General features: G+C 41.7%; 1 protein-coding gene across 5 annotated transcripts in view; it reads right to left on the reverse strand.

Annotated features, from left to right (window-relative positions):
• Marchf8 (membrane associated ring-CH-type finger 8) overlaps positions 1 to 23,257 on the reverse strand; it is an 81,221-nt gene that overhangs the window by 11,314 nt on the left and 46,650 nt on the right. For all 5 annotated transcript variants that reach the window (XM_085686940.2, XM_048444455.3, XM_048444451.3 and 2 more), the window contains exon 3: positions 6,766 to 6,816. In XM_085686940.2, coding sequence (XP_085543066.1) covers positions 6,766 to 6,816 — 51 coding nt within the window. The remainder of the gene's footprint in view (positions 1 to 6,765; positions 6,817 to 23,257) is intronic.

The raw sequence follows: 23,257 nt of genomic DNA on the forward strand, positions 1-23,257 counted from the left end.
GAACAGGTTTTGATGGCATGAGAGCTGCAAGGTTTAAGGGGCTATGGACAGTAGCTGGCTTGGCACTGTGTAAATCCAGAGAGGGCACTGATGAAAGTACAGCCTCAGTTGCAGAGGAGACTCCAGGACTGAAGGGGTCATGAGGTAAAGTTTAGCACCATGTGGCAGGGTCATGGTGCTGAAGAGAGGCCAGGAGGCCTTTGCTGAAGATGTAGTCCATGGAGATCACCACGCACTGGAGACGCCAGGGCTGTGGGATGACGAACAAGGTGTGGAGGGCAGCTAGCATAAGCCTGTGCGACAAGCTGCATGTGCTGCTGATGGCAGAGCCAGTGAAACAGAGTAGCCCAAAGCCCTCTGGAGCCCAAAAGGTTGAGCTCCATTGGGCTATTTAAACATCTGTACTTGGGTTTTGCTTCAATGGGTATTTTAAAAAGACTTTGGATATTTTAAAGAGACTAAACTTTTAATGTGTTTGAATCTTTAAAGACACAGACATTTAAAATTATATACTATGTTTTATATTGTGATGGCAACATGGTATCTTGAGGATAAAAAAGAAAGGAAAGGCTATGACTTAATAGTGATAAATTAGTAAATCAAGTTAACAAGGGGTCAGTTGTGCTGGTTAGTTTTTTGTCATCTTGACACAGAGTCATCTGGGAAAAAAAAAGACAATTGAGAAAATGCTTTCATCAGATTGGCCTGTAAGCAAGTCTGTGGGGGCATTTTCTTGATTAATGATTGTTATAGGAGGGCCCTGATCACTATGAGAAGAGTCATCCCTGGACAGGTAGCCATAGGCTGTACAAGAAAGCAAGCCGAGAAATCCTTGAGAGAACAAACCAATAAAAATGTTTCTCCATGATTTCTGCTTGAGCTCCTGTGTCCAGGTTTCTGCCCTGCTAGAAGAGGCCAGACTTCCCTTCATAAGTATGCTATCAGATGAGGTAAATATTTTTTTCCCCTAAGTTGCTTTTGGTCATGGTCTTTCTCACAGCAACATTAATAAATTAAGACAAGCATATTCTTTAAATATACTAATAGACAGAGTTCTTAAGAATCTAAAGTTTAATTTACTTGGAGATATGATAATAGCAAGCCCAGGGCAGCCTCTATCACTTCCCAGAAATGGGTCTCAGAGCACTAAGTTCTCCACCTCGTGTTGCGTGGGCCTACGCACCACCCTTCTCTTCTCCCAGCATCTTCAATCCATGGCAGCCACCAAAGGCCCCACCCACCCCTTGGAAGCTCCTCCTATCATGAGCTAAGCACAAAAGGTCTGTGGTACCAAAGCTTTACTGTCAATCACACAGGGAGGCAGACTGAGACCTATTTTAAAATGCCCGTACTCCTGTAACTTCTGGTATTCTCTGCTTTCTAGTCCCCCAACCACTTTGAGACTGAAAACTTTCATGAGACAGCTCTGTTTAGCTGCCACAGCAAAAGCCAAAGATATATCATGAAGGCACAGCACACAAGAGAGAATAAGTCTTCACTTACCCCACCCACTTGAAACCGTGGTGGAAGGCCCATGTGTATTCACACCCTCACTGCTGTGCAGTAACCTTGTCTGTGCTGTGGGTCAAACTCAACTGGGGGTACTGACGTATAGACAAAATCTCCCACCCCACAAAGGATGGCAGACAGAGGGAATTACCTAGTCAGTTCCTCTGTTAGCTTAGAAAGACAACAACCAAATTCACTTTACTGGATTGTGAAAGAATTGGACTGTGGAGGAGATAAGGTCTAACCTGGAAAACTGTATCCAACCAGGGCCAGTGTCCTGGGAAGAGGTGGGTTTCATTTGGAAAGCTGGAGTCAAGAGAAATACCTGCCATTCTCCTCTCAACTCCAAATAATGCACGTCAAAGGGTATACTGGGGGATGACATGTCTATGCACACGCAGAGGAAGGGCAGGAGACAGAGCCTGACAACAAACAGCCTTAGTCATGCAGGAAGCAACAGACTACTGTTCACACACTGTGAGGCCTAGGCACTTCCTACAGAATCCCCATCTCGGGAACATCACAGAGAACTCACAAAACAGTCTGAGCAGTGCGAGTTCTAATTGGCCTTAATAATAAAAACACGGAGTCAGATATTAGGGGGTGAAAGATGAAAGATCGGAGAAACAGAGCAGTCAGTCCCTAGTTCTCACCTCTATCGAATCCTCAGACTGATTGGGTGATCCAGTCTCTAGGAATCCTCAGACTGGAAGCCTTCTCTACAAAACCTCGGACCGAATCCTGAGCTCCTGTCTCCTCCCACCTTATATTCCTCTCTCTGTCCAGCCATATGCCTCCTGTCTCCATCTCCCTAGTGCTGGGATTAAAGGTGTGAGCCACCACTGCTTGGCTCTGTTTCTCTTTTAGACTAGATCAATCTCATGTAACCCAGGGATGACCTTGAATTGACAAGAGATCTGGCTGCCTCTGTCTCCCAAGTGCTGGGATTAAAAGTGCGTGCCACCACTGTCTGACCTCTATGGCTAACTGGTATGGCTAACTCTACACTCTAACCTCCGGGCAAGCTTTGTTTGTCACAAACAAATAAAATAATTACCACAGGCCTGTGTCTGGCAGCAGACACCAAGAACAGAAAGACAGTGACTGTAGTCCAAGATAGGAAAGGCATGAAGGTAAAGATGAATCCCAGATTTTATTTAGGAAACAAGATGAGTCCTCTACTAACAGGCCTGCCCTGATTTCATCAACCATCTCTTGAAAAATATTACAAGGTATTCTCAGCAGGTAATACCCAAACCCCAAAAAGCTTCCAAATGACAAACACAAAAGTGTATGCTCTTATTAGATCATAAAGTCTTAAGTAAAAATGTCAAGCTACTTAGTTATTATACACAAGTGACTTCAATAAATACTTACGTCCCCCAGTAAAAACATGAAAACCAGCAAGGTGTGGGCATGTGCTTGGAAACTGAAAACCAATTTATTTACACATCAATTACCAAAATGCTTTTAAGTACACAAGTATTCCTCTAAGGTCATGCATACAGCCGAAGATGATCTCTCTTATTCAAAGGCAGCTATGGGAGCACATCTCATGGCCAACAGGGTGGGACACACTGGGACAGTGTTTTAGAAATCCTGTTTATCAAAGTACCTTTTAATTTGTGTTTCCTCCTCAGGAAGTTGCTAAAGGTTACTGTCCTCCCACTCCAAGCTAAAAGGTAGTGATTTGTTGCTAAGCACCAGTTCAGCAGGCCTGACTTCATAACGCAGACCTGGCCCCACTGGATATCTGGAGTCACTGAGATTATGTCTCAGAAAACTCAGTTTAGTAAAATTACTCTGTGAAAGTCAATGCTTCACTGTCAGAGGCTCCTTTCTATAAATAAATACCCAGTTGTACCCATCCTAAACAGTGAGCTACAATTAAAGAAGAGGCCACTCTGTGGCTGCTCTGATACATACATCATGGCTCTTGCTGGAAGGCTGTGCCAAGAACCAGCCTTCGCAAGAGCAATTAACTAGTCTGGTCATTAAAAAGTGAATAGATACAATATAGAATTCATGGGGGAGAATGCGTAATAAAGAACTACTGAATACAAAAGTATTTCTATTACAAATGATTCAATGCTGCCTAGCAAGTGGCATTAACACTGAGTTCTCCTCTTTCCTGGCCCGTTGGTACCCAGTCATGTGGACAGCAGTATGTCTCCAGTACAATGAGAGCCATAGGGCACAGCACTGAAAGAGGAAAAGCTGCAGCAGAGATGCTTTCTTAAGACTTGCCTTCCTGAAGTCTCCACAGCTAGACTCTCCACAAAAGAACAATATTTATAACAAACACCAAAGGTCACACTTTCTGAGCAAAGATGCTTCATAGCTCTAGAAACTAAAGATTTGACCATATAAAGGTTTAAAATCATCAGTGATGGGTTTGATCAAAGGGTTTTGTCTGTGTATGTATAGATCACTCAAAAGGACCTTTCACTAATGTAGCTTTCTTTAAACAGTTATTTTTTTTACTACCAAGAATAATTCTTACAGAGTTTTGGGGTGGTGGCAAAAGAGGTTTTTGACTCCAGAGTCCTCAGTGTGCTCTGGGATGACTCCACGGAACAGACCACCAGAGTTCAACCATTTAAATAGCAGGCCAAGGACCCCAGGAAACAGCTCAGTCAACAGTCAAGTACAAGGAACTGACTTCTGTTCCTAGAGCCTATAGGACTGGTAGGAGGAACTTGGCATTATGGTGCCCTCTTCTAATCCCAGAGGAGAGGTGGAGACAGATGGTTCCTGAGGCTGACTGGCCAGCCAGTCTAGCCCACTTGGCAAGTCTTAGGCTAGTAAGAAACCCTGTCTCAAAAAAAACAAGATGGATAGCTCCTGAGATGTTAACACCCAAGGCTGTTCTCTGCTCCACTACGTATATGCACATTCACGTGCACTTGCACACATGTGAGTGTGCACACACACTAAATTATTACCAAGTCAAGTCGAAGACCTGATGCAATGATCAAGTAAACCCAGAAGAGAGGAAGGAAGGGCACACAGCATGCAGTGTGTGCTACAGAGCTTCTTGCAGACTCGCCTCTGATGACTCACACAGTGAGTCCACAGGTTCCACCTCTGTTAGGACTGACCCCTTCCCACAAGAGCCCCACCTCAACTCCTCACGGGGAGAAAGCTTCTGTTCAGGCTACTTGTCTTGCTCACCTTATTTCAAGGGCCACACAACTTCTAGTTTAAAACACAGGCAGAAAATGATGCCAATGAGAACACAGGACATTATACTAGATCTGCTACTCCAAAGTCAGATGAGATGAAGGTGGGAAATGAAATCAGCCATTTTAAAAGTTCATATCCCCCCTCCCAACACACACACACACACACACACAGTATGGAAACACATTATATCTCATTATATCTGCCTTCATGCATATAGGGCAAGCACTCTACCACTGAGTAACTAACTACCAATCCATGCCTTAAACCAATGACATTTCTAAACCCATCTTCAAATTTCACCAGCCTCATCAGCCTCAGCCTCAGTCTTCCTCAGCCCTAGGCCCCACAGCTCCTGTCTCTAGGGATGCTTCAATACCAACCTGTAGGGCTGGTCCTGACTTGGGTTTACTTCAAAGGGGGCTTGTTACCCTCCTATTCTCCATCTTTATAGCTGATTCGCTTCTTCTATTATACCTATTAGGGCTTATGAGGATAGGGAGATGGCACAGTGAATAAGTCTGAATCCCTAGCATCCATGTAAAAAACTAAGTGGGTGGTGTACACCTGTAATTCCAGTGTTTGGGGTGAGGGTGGAGACAGGCAGATTCCAGAATCTCACTTGTTAGCCAAAGAGCTCCAAGTTCAGTGAGAGTCCGTATCTCAAAATAAACTAGGGCAGAGAACAAAAGAAGACTCCATATCAATCTCTGATCATCATATAAGTGCAATCGCACACGGACACACACACACGGTATAAACAGATGTTTCTAGAACAATGTCAACTTGTGCATCAGGGATTGTTTCCATGGCTAGGTTTTTTTATCAGTTATGTTCTTTGAATTAAAGTATTTGCAAGGTTCAGGTGGGACTAGTATATTTATAGTAGTTCACTAGCTAAATTCCCAGTTTACACGCTCTGGGAACCAAGTGTCATCCCCTACATTACCTCAGAGTGTAGACTCAAAACTACTTCGTGGGTCAACTAGAAAAATATGATTCAGTGAGGTTTAAAAACCACATCCCTTCTAACTTCAGTAACTACTGGGAAAAAGAACAAAGCAGGAAGGTGCACGGTAAGTTATTAATTATTAGGTGAGCACAATGGTCAATGCCTTCAATCTTGGGAGGTGAAGGCAGGCAGATCTCTGTGAGTTCAAGGCCAGCCTTGTCTACATAGTAAATTCCAGGACAGCCAGGGTTACATAGTAAGACTTTGCCTCAAAATAAAAAGAAAAAGGAAGGAAGAAAGGAAGGAAGGAGGGAGGGAGGGAAAGAGCGAGGGAGGAAAGGAGGGAAGGAGGGAGGGAGGGAATTAATTATTAGGTCAACAGAGAAAAGCATTGAGGAGGGAAAGGTTGGCTGGGATGGGGAAGCTGAGATATAGTTAGGGTCCACAGAATTTAAAGATATGAAAGGTTACAGTTAAGTGAAAAAAACAGGGAGATGGTGCTGTGAGTAAGCTCTAGACTATTTACTTCCAGATGTCTTGTCACCCGAGTCATATAAATCCATTTCCAGTCAAACGCATTCCTAACTGGAGAAACAGATTCTGGTGCCTGAGAATTCTCTGCCTGAAAAGTATGATTTGAGGAGGTGGGGATGGAGTTTCTCTAGAAGTCACCTCTCCTGCCACACACTCAAAGTTGCCTCACTGGAAAATGACACCTGCCACAAGCTTTACATGGTCCCAGAGCAAACTACAGAAATGCATCAAGCATAGAGGGCTGGGAAGGGGCTGAGATGACACAGCGTCTGCTGCCTAAGCATGAGAAAGTGAGCCTGAATTCCAGTTAGTCTTGCTGAATTAACGAGCACCAGACAGACCCAATCTCAAAAAGTAAGATAGAGAACAATAAATGAATACACCTGATACTGACCTCTGGCTTCCAGACGTCACACATGCACAAGCATGCATATGGGAACATGTATACACATGTACTAGCATGCATATAAGAACATGTACACACATGTAACCTCCCCATTTTCAAAAAATGAGAGTTTTAATACATGTAAAGTCTGAGAACATAAAAGTCCCAGAGATCAAAATAATGTATTTTGGTGGCACTTCACCTTAGAAATGTTACTTGGATGACTCATGGAATGTCCCAAAGTCTTCTCATTCTGCAAGAAAGCCAAAACAGGTAGCAATTATTAAGCTGTGATTAAAAACATGCAAAGAATAATCAATTATGACACTTCTAGTAACAGGTTATTCCTGTAAGCACACACCACTATACTAGATGTATATTCCTAGGTATTAAAATTGGAAATTTGGGCAAAAGTAAATAAAACAATCGTCCTTCCCCTAAAGGAATTTATCAAAGAAAGAGCAAGATATTGGAACTATTCAAATAAAGCCACAATAACTGTCTTAAGATACTTTCAAGTCATAGTTCAGAGTCATGGATGGGTACCTCTTTGTTTGACCAGAACTGCTTAACTAGGTGCACCTTGTACCTTCTTCCCATTTAAACAGAAACCTCACTGTATATACCTAAAGACAGACTGGGTGGGAGGGCACTAGAGGGACCCCTTTGCTTTGTTAGCTGACAAGAAATCACACCTACATTACACACAAAGAGGCTGATATGTGACCAGAATATCATTGATTGTGAGGAGGTTAGATTATTGCAGGTCCAGAGCCAAACTACCTTGGGGATCAAAAGCCTGTTAAATAATCATTCATTGCCCACTGCTGTGTATGACCTAAAACTCCCATGGCTGTTGGATCACAGACCCTCTGGCTGCTCACTCACATACCAAGCTTTATGTTCCCGGCAAGCTCTATCCTATCCAGCAGGCACCTGGACACTACAGGTCACATATTAACCTAAGCCCCTCCTCTCCCTAGGAGACCTTGAAGAGTGTGCACCCTGCTTTGTCTGGTGGAATTGTAGCTTCTCTTGCTTCAGAACCTGGCCATACTTGTGTTACCTGTGTGTGCAGTGACTGTAACACAGCTCTCCACAGAAAGACAGCCTGAACCTAACTGTATGTGCTGCCTGTGTCTGCAGTGACTGTAACACAGCTCCCCAGAGAGATCACAGCTTTTTCTTGCTCTCTGGCTTCCCTCCTTTCTAACCCTAAAGTCTAACAGTGACTACCAGGCATGTAATTTTGGACTGTATAGACAGATTCATAGTTTTTGCCTACCCAGAATTAAATATGTCATCAGATACACTCAGGCCTCTTGCAAAGGTTTCTCTGCTTTGATGTCACTTGTCTGCCTCATGCTTCCACCAGTGTATTATGACCAAGGCCATAATTTATTATTTTCTTTGTTCTGTTACTATACAAACCTCATGAAACTGTTACCATATTGGAACACTGTGTTTAGGATGGCATACATTTCTGTTCCTGGGTCACAGGCACTCCAGTTTGGATTTAGAATACTCAATCTCACTCTCTCTAAGAGCTTTACTTGTTGCATCATTACTTATGGTGCCTTAAATACGGAACCCCAAGGCCAAGTCACCCTAATGGGAGAAGTCACCCAGATCAGAGCCAGGTACTGGCATTGTCCTTCTACTGATAGCCTGGCACTGCTTTATGGGTAGAGGTTGGTGAGTTCCTCTGATGCTCTCACCAAACCTTGGTTTGGTTTGGTCTAGTGGTTTATTATCAGATGGTTGTTTAGGATTCTAGTTGATGACTACCTTTCATGGTTTGCTTTCAGAGCACTTGGTTTAAGGGATCCATTTTGTTTGTTTACTCTGAAAACACTTTGGTTTCTAAATGTTGTTTGTTTTGTTTTTTGCTTAGAGAAAGGATCTCTCTACGTAGCCTTGGCTGGCCTGAAACTTTCTCTGTAGATCAAGCTAACCTTGAACTTACAGCGACCCTCCTGAGTGCTGGGATTAAGGTGATGAAAAGCATTACACTAGCACTGCTACTACTCAGTGTGCTATGTGCTCACTTCTATTGTCTCCCCTGCCACTCCTCCAATATTGAAAACAAGGATGGAGGAGATGTTAGAAAAACAGTTCTTTGATACTCCAGCTGGTTTTGATAACTGTGTTAATTCAACTTGCAACTATGGGGGGGGCCTCTAATTAAAAAGATGGGGAGCACTCAATGTCTACATTTTTGACTGCTAAATGAAAATACCTAGGCAACAGAAATATGGATTATGACTGGGCACCTTGCTTTAGTTGAAATTTAAAAACATTTAAGGAAAGAAAAATATATAACATATTTATAGCTTACAAATTCAGAAAGGGGAAAATGCATGTTTTCCCTCATATGTGGATTCTAGTCAATAATGTATGTATATATGTATACACATATCCAAAATCATAAACAAGATTGTGACTATGACTTGTAAAACTATATTCAACAAATATACTAAAGTAAACTTACTCAAAGTAAGATAAAAATGCATCATTAATCATAAGGCAGTGCAACCTAAATTAATAGACATGCAGCTGTCTGCTCTGCTTTGCTTGTTAATTCTTTTGAGAACTGTAAGTAGTAGCAAAGTGACAAGCACTAGGAAATTAGATGAGCTGACTGGACATAGACACAGCAGCTAACACCTGTTCAGGATCCATTCTCCTAGACTCTGGAATTCAGCTTTCTCTGTTACTTTTCTTTCTTTTTTAAATTCATTTAAAAAGATTTTTTAGATGTATGTGTGTGTGTGTGTGTGTGTGTGTGTGTGTGTGTGTGTGTATGCCTGTGTATGCACGTACCCTCAAAGGCCAGAAGAGTGTACTGTGTCCCTCAGGGCTCAAGCCAGCTGTGAGCCACTTGACATGAAGGACAGGAACTGAACCTGGGTCCTTTAAAAGACAGGAATTTGAACACTCCTCCACCCTCCTCAGCTGTCTCTTTTATAAGGCGGGCTTTATAGATGGCTGAGGGGAGTATTAAAGGAGATGACACTGGTGGTAACTTTGAGCTCATAAACAGAGTGCATCTTTAAAAAACCAAAAGTAAAGTCTCACTGTATAGAGAAGGCTGGCCTTAAACTCAGAGATCAGCCTGCCCTCAGCCCTGAGACTAAAGACATGCAGCACCACACCCAGCTAAACATATTGTGTCTCACTGGAACATACTGCTTCCCTTAATATCACTAAGTATCAGATACACAAAATTTAAAACTTCTGAAATCATAAATAAATAAACACATAGTTCCCTGTGACACAGACTGACAAATGTTTTTCAAATTGTAACATACAACATGCTAAAATTAGAATAATAATTATGGCAGTATCGTACTGAAGAATACAATCTTTTCCAATGCATTTTCTACTAAGGATCTTTGTATTCATAACTGATAGTTATTATTAATTATATAAACAAATGAATAGACATTTTTGTTTCTTAGAAATTATACATGTGGGCTGGAGAAATGAGTCAGCAGTTAAAGCACTAGTTACTCTTACAGAGAACAAGGGTTTGATTCCCAGCACCCACAGAACAGCTCACGACTGTCTATAGCTCCAGTTTCAGTGGGCTCTGATATTCTCTCTTTTGACCTTTGTGGGCACCAGGCTCACACATGGTGCACATACATACATGCAGGCAAACATACACATAAAATAAATTACTTAAGTTATACTACTTCCTACAAAAGATATTGGAAATCTTAGTTAAGAATGCACTCATTTAGAGACACACTTATTGGCTAGAAACTACAAGCCAGGTATTCTTCTAAGACCTTAAGAATGGGGATGGCAAATAAAACAAAGACCCCCACATTCATAGAGCTTAATAAAAAGGAGTAGGAAAGTTGAGCATGATGGCCCATGCCTATACTCACAGTATTTGGGAAGCTGAATCAGGAGGATCATTGGTTTAAGCCTAGCCTAGTCTATAGAGCAAGACCCTGTCTCAAAAAAAAGTGTTATCAGATTTGGTCCTGATTATTTTTATGTAATTCTGTGTCCTACTGCTCAGAAGCATCTTACAGTCTCAACAAACAAAGACATCATCCATACAATATCTAAAGGACAAAGCAAAAGACAACCTCAAAACAGCACCATCAAATGAAATTACATGTCTAGTCTGCAAATGCATATGTGCACACACATACATATACACACACAATAGCTCACATGCATACATGGTAAATAACATCAACAGAACAAAGACCCTTTGTTCCATCTTCTGTCTATTTTTCCAAATGCTCCCATAGAAACAACGGAGATAGTCTGCAGACAATGCCTCCCCTAGAAAAGAGTCTGTAGCTTCATTGATTCAAATAATAGGCTATTTTTCTCAGAATTCAAAGTCAAACTACAAAATTCAAAATTAAATTGTTAATTTAAACATTTAAATAAAACATTAATAAAAAGATATTTTACATCAAAGGATGACAATAAAAAATTGAGACACGACATTTAGAAGTTTATTGTCTTAGGAATATGCTCGACAAATGCAAGGGATATAGACTATTAGAGCACACTCTATTAGAAGCAATGTACATCCCTGGCAATACGAACTGCCAGACTAATGTGTGGGCTTCCAGGGACGGATCCTTGAGCAACTCTGATGTTCCAGAGCTTGTTATAGCATTCTTCAGTCAGTGAGAAACCTGGGCAGTGCTGACAGGACACTACTCCTACCTGAAGCTTCACCTTCTAACAGGAATGCATGGGCGTGTCCTCAGTGCAGCTCTCTCAGGCAGCGTGGCACCCTGTGCAGGGACAGGCTGTGCCTCAACTGCAGCTGCCCAGCAGCTCTGCAGCAGCCAGCAGAACCACACTGCTCTGCTGCTGCCCTCCTGCCATCAAACTCCACTAACTACTTCCTCCAGCTGACTTCCAAGGAATGAGGTAGTTAATGAATAATTCATGACAAGTCCATTCCCGAAACCAATTTCACTTCTGCTCTATGGTCCTCCTACAGCAATATACAGGGTAAAGATTCTAAGTTGTACTTGCTGGCTTACAAATAATAGAAGTTCAATTTCCAGTTGATGGCAGTAAATGGTAACCTATCATCCAGACTGACTTGAGAGACAGACTCCAAAAAAGAACAGAAAGGGTAAATACTTAGCCACAGATATCTGGAATAACATTTCCCTTCTATCAGCCAGCCTTACTGGGTTGAGAGGCAGCAGCCATACTTGTAAAGCACGCCGGCTGGGGGAGGGGAGCTCTGAACTGTGATGCTAGGAAATAAAACTGCTTCGGAGGGGACTTTCCTGCTCTGGCTATAAATAAGCCTTTATCTCAATAGTATTCTTCAAGGAAGCAGATGGACATTCATAGTCCCCGACTTGTTAATGCTTGCCTATTTCCAAATGAGCAATGCCTGAAGCAGTCATTTCTTTGCTACTCAAAACACAATTGCAAGGGAAACTTGAAAGAAAGACTGGATGAGTCCTTCCCTCCCTCTGGCCACATCCAGGAAGGGGAGTCACCTGTCTTCTCCACTGGTTTCCTACACCCTGCCCTGGTGGTTGACTGCACTCACCACAGGAGTAATGTCTGAGCTCTGTTAGGTCATGGGGGAGGGGTGAACATTTTGTTCTAGCTGCTTCCAACTGACTTGTTGGCCCTGCAAGCTGGTCCTCCATGCATTCCCTTGGCCCTGTGTTTCTCCTCTCAATTCATTTTGTTACTTTATTAAGTTACTTCTGAGTCTATGCTTTCTAAAGTCTAAGTGGTTTTATTGCCCGTTTTTAAGATTTTATTTTTAGGGGCCAGACAACCAGGTGCACACCTTTAATCCCAGCACTTGGGAGGCAGAAGATAGGCGGATCTCTGTGAGTTAGAGGACAGGTTGGTCTGCATAGTGAATTCAGTCACGGCTATCCAGAGACCCTGTCTCAAAACCAACATTAAAAATTAAAAAATTTTTTAGAGTCTGGGGAGATCGCTCTGTGGTTAGAAGCACTGGTTGCTCTTTCAGAGGGCCCAGGTTCAATTCCCAGCACCACACGGCAGCTGACAACATCTGTAACTCCAGTTCAACACCATCTTCTGGCCTTGAAGGGCACCAGGTACAGAGGTGGTGCACAGACATTTGGCAAAATAGCCACATACATAAAACAAAATGATAATAATATTAAAAAATTTTTAAAGATTTTATTTTTTAATGATGTGTAAATATATGTTGGGGGTGCATAAGCATGTAGGGACCTGCAGAGTCCAGAAAAGGGCACTGGTTCTCCGGGAGCTGGGGTTGAAGGCAGTGTGAGCAGTCAGATGTGGTGCTGGGAACTGGCTCAGGGTCCTCTGGAAGAGCAGGGAGTGCTCTTAACCACTGAGCCATCTCTCCAGCTTCCAAATTCAAGTTCTTATTGATTTATCCTACAGTACTCAAGAATTCTCTTCCTGTTTTCTTTGACTGATCATTTTTGCTCTAGGAGTAGGGTCTCATGTATCGCAGGCTGGCCTCCGAGACCATTAGCAGAGGACGACCTGAATTTCTGATGTCTGTGTGCTGGGATTACAGACATGTTCCATACCTGGTTTATATGCTGGGGAAGAGAAACAAAACCCAGGACTTTGTGCTCGAAAGGACAGCACTCTACCAACTGAGCTGCATCCCAGCTCTCTCGTTTTATTTAAAAGAAGTACTTTCTTCTAGAACAAAATGTGCCTTTGCCTTTCTTAGAGATTTCACCATGTCTCCTCAACAGCACAAGCTCCACAGTGGCTCTTGTGTTGCTGCGTGGTCTATGGGAACCTATGTTTCTCAGCCATACAAGTGCAAGAGCAACTGCAGCATGCCTGTATTATATGGTAGGGAAGGGGGGGCGGGTCACGGAGAGTGCTAAAGGGAGGGAGTGACACCAGCTGGGGGAAGTGCTACAGGAAGCTTCTGCTGTTTTGGAAATGAGAAAACAACAACCCAAGGCACTGTCTGGTTCTTTAATCTGAAGAACAACAGAACCAAGGGCTTAGAAATGCCTCTACCTTCTGTCCTTTCTCCCACTTCCTTTATCCCCCAAGGTGAGCTACAGAAACTAAAATTCTCTTTTCCCCAAGACTAGCCACAGACACTTGAACCTCATTTTCTCACAGCAAGATATAAACCCCCAGAAATATTACTTAAAACCTCCCCTGCCTTTTAATTTTCATGTGACATGCCCGAGCTATCTTTGACTGTCAACTTGACACAGCCTAGACATCTGAGAGGGGACTCTCAACAGACTGGCCAGTGGGCATGCCTAAGAGGAACTGGCTTGATTGTTAACTGATACAGAATGGCCCAGCCCACTGTAGATGACACTGAGGGACAAGGAGTCAGATCATCAGCAGGCCGGCAGAAAGAACAAAGAGGCTCTAGGTGGATGAATGAGCTTCTCACTTAAACATTTAAAATGCTTTTCCCCCTCTCTAAAAGAAAGACAGGGTGGGTTTATGAACCCCAATAAGAATCTCAAATCTACGTGGATGGATATACTGCCTCCAGCTGTGGAAGCAGATCAGCTTCCTTCCGTTGTCTGGATTATTCACTGCCATACAGTAGCACAAACCACCCAGTTCTGAGAAGGAAGCCACTGTAAACCTGAACACACAAAAGTTTTTAGCTCTGCCACACAAACTTGGGTCCCAGGCCCATCACCTCTGGGAAGTCTGTCTCTGTGTATTTTCCTGCGTGCGCTGCCACTTTCAATAAATCTGGTTGAGTGCTGAGACTTTACTTTTCTTGCCTTTTTATTCTTTAAATCATCAGAGGAAAAGACTCCTTTCCTGCAACCCTAGATGACCGTGATGGCATCAGCACCACTGACAGGGTGAGAGGTCCTGGGCTAGGTAAGAAAGCTGGCTGTGCATGAGCCTGAGCAAGCCAGGAAGCAACGTTCATTCCTCCACGGCTTCTGCTTCAGTTCCTGCTTGAGCCTCTGCCTGGACTTCCCTCAAAGACGGAGAGAGACCTGCAGGCTGAAACAAACCTTTCCATCCACTGAGATGCTTTGATCACAGTGTCTATCGGAGCAACAGTGAAATTAGAACACGGCAGCAAACACCACGTCTCTTGCTTCTGAGGAGTCCTGTTGCACACTTTGGGAAAGGACTGTTACACAAAGAACCCCAACAGACCAGCCTGGCTGACCTTCCCCACTTCAGCTTATTATGCTTTTTGTCTAAATCCAATTCTAAACAACTCTCCATCATCACTGAGCCTGTAGACTAGACTTCTGGAAAGAAGCTGTCTGAAAAGGCTGACTGGTTGATTAGAATTTCAGTGATGTGGAAAGTTTCAATTTTGCAGGCCGAGAGCCTAATTACAAGATGCCTTGGGCTGTCTTTAGCCCACTCAACGGTCATTCCTTGCCCTTCACTCTGCGTTGGGCCGAATATCCTGTGACTAACAGATAAAACTAGAACTCATAAACTAACAGGTGAAACGTTTTGGCGAGGTTGGCTGCTCCAACACCCTCATCCTATCGATAGGACCCAGTAAGCCACAAGTCCTACTCGGCCCCAAACCGGTCTATGCCCCCACAATCTCAGGGGAGCTCTGACTGGACACAGCTGCAAATTCACAAAGAGGACCAAGAGAAAGAGGTCCAAGAGAAGAGCCCTGAAGCACAGGCTGTAACTACACAGAGTGGACCAAGAGAGCGAAAACAAGGGAGCAAAACGAGAGACCTCAGTGGCTCCCTGAGACACAGACATTGACAGTACAGAGCAGACCAAGAACAGTTCCCAATGTCACAGACAGCCACTGCAAGGGTTGGATCAAGAGGCAAAGACACTGCCAGCACCAACTGGAGTAAGATATGGGTAGGCGCCAATGTAAGAATTCATTCAACAACCTAAAAAACAACATGGTAATACCAGAACCCAGTGGTCATACAACAGGAAGACTTGATCATCCTAACCCAGAAAAAGCAGAAGCAAACAATTTTAAATGTAACTTCACGAGAATGATGGAGACCTTTAAACAGGAAATGAAAAATTCCCTTAAAGAAATGGAGGAAAAGACAAACAAAAAAAATTGGAATTAATCAATAAATCTCTCAAAGATACCCAATAAAACCAAGAAAAAACAATCAAACAGGTAAAGCAAACAGTTCAAACAGTTTAAGACTTAAAGACTGAAATAGAGGCAATAAAGAAAACACAGACTGAAGAAATTCTGGATATAAAAAAATCTGGGTAAATGAATGGGAACTACAGAGGCAAGCATAAACAACAGAATACAAGAAATGGAAGAGAGAATCTCAGGTGTTGAAGATACTATAGAAAAAACAGATTCATTGATCAAAGAAAACATTTAATCCAACAAATTCTTAACACAAAACATCTAGGAAATCTGGGATACCACAAAAAGACCAAACCTTAGAATAATAGGGATCAAAGAAAGAAAAGAACTCTAGCTCAAAAGCACAAAAAATATATTCAACAAAATCATAGAAGAAAACTTACCCAACCTAAAGAAGGATATCCCTATGAAGGTACAAGAAACTTACAGAACACCAAATAAACTGGACCAAAAAACAAAAACAAACAAAAAAACCTTCCCTCACCACAGAATAATCAAAACGTATAATATATAAGAATAAAGAATATTAAGAGCTGCAAAGGAAAAAGATCAAGAAACATGTAAAGGCAGAGCTATGTAATTACACATGACTTCTCAATGGAAACCATGAAAGCCAGTCCTGGACAAATGTGCTGCAGACACTATAAGACCACGGATGCAAGCCCAGACAACTATACCCAGAAAAGCTTTCAAACATCATCGATGAAGAAAACAAGATATTCCATGACAAACCAGATTTAAACAATACCTATTCACAAATCTAGCCCTACAGAAAGTACAAGAATGAAAATTCCAACCCAAGGAAGCTAAACTGTACCAACAAAAACACAGGCAACAGATAACCTCTCACCAGCAAACCCCAAAGAAGGGAAACACATAAACACTACCACCAAAAAAATGAGAGGAATTAACAATCACTGGTCATTAATATCTCTTAAAATCAATGAACTTAATTCATCTATAAAAAGATACAGGCTAAGAGAATGGAAATGAAAGCAGGATCCAGTCTTCTGCCGTATACAAGAAACACGCCTCAACCCCAAAGACAAACATTACTTCAGAGTAAAGGGTTGGGAAAAAATTTTCCAATCAAATAGACCTAAGAAACAAGTGGATGTAGGTATCCTAATATCTAACAAAATTGACTTCAAACTAAAATCAATCGGAAGAGATGGAGAAGGACACTTTATATTCATAACAGGAACAATCCATCAAGATAAAGTCTTCATCGTGAACAACTATGCCCCAAATACAAGAGCAATCACATATGTAAAAGAAACATTACTGAAGCTTATATCGCACATCAAACCCCACAAACTAGTAGTAGAAGATTTTAACTCCCCACTCTCCACAATGGACAGGTCAACTGGACAGAAACTTAACAGAGAAATAAGAGAACTAACATATGTCATGATTCAAGTGGACTTAACAGACATCTACAGAACATTCCACCCAAACACAAAATAATATATCTTCTTCTCAACACCTCATGGAACCTTCTCTAAAACTGACACATGCTCAGTAACAAAGCAAACTTCAACAGATACAAAAAAATAGAAATAACCCCCTGTATTTTATTGGATCACTGTGGTTTAAAGTTAGAATTCAGCAGCAACACTAATTGCAGAAAGCCTACAAACGCATGGAAATTGAACAGTGTTCAACTGAACCACCTCTGAGTCAAGGAAGAAATAAAGAAAGAAATTAAAGACTTCCTAGAATTCAACAAAAATGAAGGCACAACTTACCCAAACCTATGGGACACTATGAAAGCAGTGCTAAGAGTAAAGTTCATAGCACTAAGTGCTCACATAAAGAAAGTGAAAAAAGTTCACACTACTGACTTTAACACATCTGAAAGTACTAGAACAAAAAGAAGCAGACTCGCTCAGGAGGAGTAGATGACAGGAAATAATCAAACTGAGGGCTGATATCAATAAAATAGAAAGGAAGAAAACAATACAAAGAATCAATGAATACAAAGAGCTGGTTCTTTGAGAAAATCAACAAGATAGACAAACCCTTATCCAAACTAATCAAAAAGCAGAGAGAGAACACGCAAGTTAACAAAATCAGAAATGAAAGTGGGACATAACAATAGACACTAAGGAAATCCATAGAATCATTAGGTCATACAACAAAAAAATCCTGTATTCCACAAAACTGGAAAATGTGAAAAAAATTGAACGGTTTTCTGGAGAGATACCACATACCAATATTAAATCAAGACCAGGTGAACAATTTAAATAGGCCTATAACCTGCAAGGAAATAGAAGCAGTCATCAAAATCTTCCCAACCAAAAAAAGTCCAGGACCACATGGTTTCAGTGCAGAACTCTACCAGAATTTCAAAGAAGAGCCAATACCTATACTCCTCAAACTGTTCTACATAATAGAAACAGAAGAAACATTGTCAAACTCTTTTTACGAGGCTAGAATTACCCTGATACCCAAACCACACAAAGACTCAAACAAGAAAAAAAAATTACAGACCAACCTCACTCTTGAACATAGATGCAAAAATATTCAATAAAACACTAGAAAACTAAATCCAATAACACATAAAAAAATCATCCACCATGATCAAGTCAGCTTCATCCCAGAGATGCAGGGATGGTTCAACATACGAAAATCTGTTAATGTAATCTACCACATAAATAAACCCAAAGAAAAAAAACCATATGATCATCTCATTAGATGCTGAAAAAAAGCCTTCAACAAAATCTAACACCCTTTCATGATAAAGGTCTTGGAAAGATCAGTGATACAAGGATCATATCTAAACATAATAAAAGCAATAAACAGCAAGCCAACGGCCAACATCAAATTAAATGGAGAGAAACTCAAAGTGATTCCACTAAAATCAGGAACACAGGCTGTCCTCTCTCTCCATATGTATTCAACATAGTTCTTGAAGTTCTGGCTAGAGGAATAAGACAACAAATGGAGATCAAGGGGATTCAAATTGGAAAGGAAGAAGTCAAACTTTTGCTATTTTCAGATGATATGATAGTATAAACAAATGACCCCAAAACCTCTACCAGGGAACTCCTACAGCTGATAAATACCTTCAGTGATGTGGCAGGATACAAGAACAATTCAAAACAAAATCAGTGGTCCTCCTATACACAAATTATAAAGAAGCTGAGAAAGAAATCAGAGAAACATTACACTTCACAACAGCCACAAATAAAATATCTTGGGATAACATGAACCAAAGAAGTGAAAGATCTATTTGACAAGAACATTAAGTCTTTGAATCAAGAAATTGAAAAAAATATCAGAAAATGAAAAGATCTCCCATGCTCTTGAATAGGTAGGATCAACATATTAAAAACAGCAATCTTACCAAGAGCAATCTATAAATTCAATGCAATCCCCATCAAAATCCTAACACAATTCTTCACAGACCTTGAAAGAAGAATAATCAACTTCAGATGGTGATGTGGGATTCTCCTCTGTACACTGTGAATACCACTGGTTAATAAAGAAGCTGCTTTGGGCCTATTGCAGTGCAGAATAAGGCAAGGCGGGAATTCCAAGCAGATAGAGGAAGACAGAGTAGGCCAAGTCAAAGAGACACCATGTAGTTGCAGAAGGAGAAAGACGCGATTCACCAGCCAGAACCCTACGGTAGGCCAGTCTTGTGGTGATACATAGATTAACAGAAATGAGTTAGTTTAAGATATAAGAGTTAGCCAGTAATATGACTAAGTTATTGGCCAAGCAGTGTTGCAATTAATACAGTTTTGTGTGATTTTTCAGGTCAGGGTGGCCAGGAACTTATGAGCAGCCTGTACCTACAAATTGGAGAATCAACGTAGGTTGACCACATCCACATAAAACCTGAGAGAGCTTAAAAAGAAATTCTAGAAAAAAAAAAAAAAAACAGAGTTTAGTGCTGCTTCTTGGTAGCGCATTTTTTTTTGGGGGGGGGGAAGGGCTCTGTTTGCAGAGAGGTCGTCCTGAAGCCAAACTCAGCAATAGGAAGATGAATTAAAAGAAGTAATATTTTATCCCACTTTGAAAAATAGCATAGAACAATGGTATAACAAGATCCAAAAGGTAGCAAACTTCAAGAAGACAAGGATGCTCACTGTAGGATATGAGTGCTCTCAATGGACTCACGGTGGCCACTGTCCTTTGATGTCCTGTCACACAGAATTTTTCCCCTCAGATTTCTCAGCTTGAGGAATAATTTCACCTATTCTTAGGGTTGTTTGTATTCTAAAACATCTATGAACTGAGATAGAATCACACTAAACGGCCCAATTGGCCTGGAATGTAAGCTTTTCCTGCCTCAGTTTCCCAAGGGCTGGGATAACAGTCAAGCTTCCTTAACTTGCACTTCTCTAGAGATTCAAATACGACTTCATTTTGGGTATCCATAGCTGAACCAGCCACCATACTTTTGACTTCTCATGTCTACACTTACATCTGCCATCTTTCCTGCCTCTGTGAATGTGCTCCTTCTCCCTAGGCTAGAGGTCATCTGTTCCTGACCACCACAGTGTGTGGGCCCCCAGCACTGCTCAGCTCACTTCTCATCCCATCTCCATGAAGTCAATCTTGGCCCAGCAATACTTACTTCCTCATATCCTGGACTGGTACAACTGAAACTGCAGTTGAAGGCATCTGGGAGTCCAGGAACTAACCTGCCTCGCTGATCTCAGCACTGGCTTCTCAGTGCGCACAGACCCCAGGTGCCACTCCAGCCTTGTCCTTTTCTCACCTTCACCCTCTGAATTCTAGTGAAAATGTGTTTTATTCACTATGTCAAACTGCTTTGTTTAATCTGTAGAATGATCTATGACAGCAATACTTTGGGTTTTGAATTTATTAAGTTCCAGCAAAAAAAAAAAAGAAAGAAAGAAAGAAAGAAAAAATTAGCAAGTAGAAGACAGAGCAAAGGAGAGCAAAACATCAAATCAGGAGGTGGCAGCATCCAGCAGAGACAGCTGGAGCAGCAGGATTGAAGGAGCAAACAAAAGTAACATTTTCAAGTTGGGACTTCCAAGCATCCAGAAATTACCTGGGGAAGTCAGGGTGGGAGCAGAAGCTCCGGACTGAGCTTTCTCTATGGCTGAGCTTTGGGCTTCCCCACTGTACACATTTTTATACCATGGGATAAACAACAGCACCTCTGCCAGAAGTGGCTTTTGTTCTAGCCATTCCCTTTCTCCCTGCCACAGAGCTGAGGAAAGGGAAGCAGCCACTCTCGACAAGGAATCTCATCACTTTTGAGACAAACATACTTCAATCTGAAGTGATGCAGTAAGGAATTCCATTTCCAAAGCCAACTTCCTAGTGAGTCTAAACAGCAAGTGACAATTTAACAATACAGTGTATATACTCAACATACCACGCTTTTCCCTCCTCCCTTGGGATTTCTGCACTGCACTATTTTTTTCTGACATTTCCCCCATCATCACTTAACTATTACTCCTTTTCTTATAAAGCAAGGTCTCATGTAGCCCACACTTGCCTGGAACTCACTTTGTAGCCAAGGATGACTTCAAACTTCAGATCCTCTCACTGCCACCTCTCTCCTGAGTGCTGGGGTGACAGGTGTGTGCCACCATGACTAGGTTTTGTAGTGCTGGGGATCAAGCCCAGGGCTTTGGAAATGATAGGCAAGCCCTCTAACCAACTGAGCATGTTATCTCTCCAGCCCAATTCCCAGAACTTTAAAAAAGCTCGACTTTGGTGTATCTTATTGCAGAAAATCTCTTGGGTCAGAAGCTCTTACCACAACACTTAACACATTGGACTGTTTGTCTGCTTTTACATCCAGTTACAGAACAAGGCAGGGGGAGAGGGGCTGAGGCAAGGCAATTAAATGGAAAGCTTTGGTGTAGGCAGAGAGGGTCTGTGCTGAGCATGCGGACTGACAGAACACAGGAACTGGGGAAAGAGACCACGATCACAATCAGGTGACCACAATTCTCTTTGGGTCTGTTCATTTGGAAAACAGAGAGTATCTCTTTATCATCCATGTATGCACCTGATGTCTGACTCAGCGCCTACTATGTAGGCGTTCAGTGATTATCTGTGCAAAGAATTAATATTTTTTTCCTTTTTTTGGTTTTTGAGACAGGGTTTCTCTGTAGCTTTGGAGCCTGTCCTGGAACTAGCTCTTGTAGACCAGGCTGGCCTCGAACTCACAGAGATCCACCTGCCTCTGCCTCCCAAGTGCTGGGATTAAAGGCATGTACCACCAATGACTGGTTCAAGAATTAATAAATTAATGAGGACTTAAAGACATACAAAACCAGAGAGTGTGGAGGAGGGCAAGGTCCTCATAGACGAATAGAGGCTGGCCTAAGTAACCAGCACAGTGTGGCTGTGAAGATCCCAGTGTGAGGAGTCCATGTCACACTGAAAAGTGGTAACTACTGAAATCACCTGTCACAGAGGACACTGTGCAGCCTGCTTTCTGGGTTCCTCTATAAAAAAAAAAGAGGACAATGAGAGTCTGCTCTTCTGAGTGCTCAAATGAAGATTATGCTGTTTAGATGGCCCAGTATTAAGGCCTTACAAGAAAGAATAAGGCATGCAGAGTGAGCATGAAGCAAGTATCTGTCACAGTAACTTAAACCCTTAGCGGCAGCATTCCCCAACCTCAAAACAAGCAAGACAATTCTCAGAAGCAAGGAAAAAGTCAGGGAAAAAAATTAATAGTTAAACAAGAAGCTAGAGCCAATTAGGCTGTAACTGTATATTCACAAAGATAAAGGGGAAAATACATTGTAAGGACATAAAATGATAAAAAGGCAGAAGAAAACCATGGCGAGAGACAGAGCAGTGTAGAGGGTGAGGGTAGAAGGGTTGCTAGAGCAGGGCCTAGGAAATAGCAGCTGAGAACACTCTGGACCCAGGAAAGTCTCATCACAGATAAATGGCTTGGGTTGTGATGCACTTTGTGACAGCTATCACAATGTGCCCTGCACTGTCACAGGTTTTATGAGGGAAGGGTTCTTTCAAAGACACAATACACTGTTGCTATAGATAGCTATGTAGATAGTTATACAAATGAATGAACAAAAATGTCTATTTTATTATATTTATCTATAAGAAATTAATTTTAGAAGAAACATGGGAAGATATTCAAACTCAGGTGACCACAATTCTCTTCAGGTCTGTTAATTTTTGTTTGAGATAAAGGAGCCATCTCGCTGAAGTCAGGCATTCAAAGGCATTGATAATCATTTAGAATACTGTAATAGTATCCTAAAGTGTTATTTAGTGAAATCTGCACTAAAAATTAAATTTGCATGTTTTCATTTTTCAACAGTTACCAAAAGGACATCTGGACACCTAATACATTAACAGCTACAAGAGAGTAGCAACAATAAATCATATTCATCAGTGACATCTGACTAATGAATTCTATCTATCTATCACCTCCATGCAACTTGAAAGCAATCCAGGAAAACCATCAGCAAATGTTTCTCTTACCCAATATTCTGAGTGTTTTATCTAGATAATGTGAACTCTAGCAACATCTCCTCCCTGGACCAATGCCCAGGTTCAGCTACATACTCTAAACAAGTAAACAAGCTGTACTTTAAGATCCAAAAGCATAAAAAAGACAAAACAGCTCAAACTCAGC

The sequence above is a fragment of the Myodes glareolus genome, chromosome 3, assembly GCF_982192425.1.
Source record: "Myodes glareolus chromosome 3, mMyoGla1.1, whole genome shotgun sequence".
Lineage (NCBI taxonomy): Eukaryota > Metazoa > Chordata > Mammalia > Rodentia > Cricetidae > Myodes > Myodes glareolus.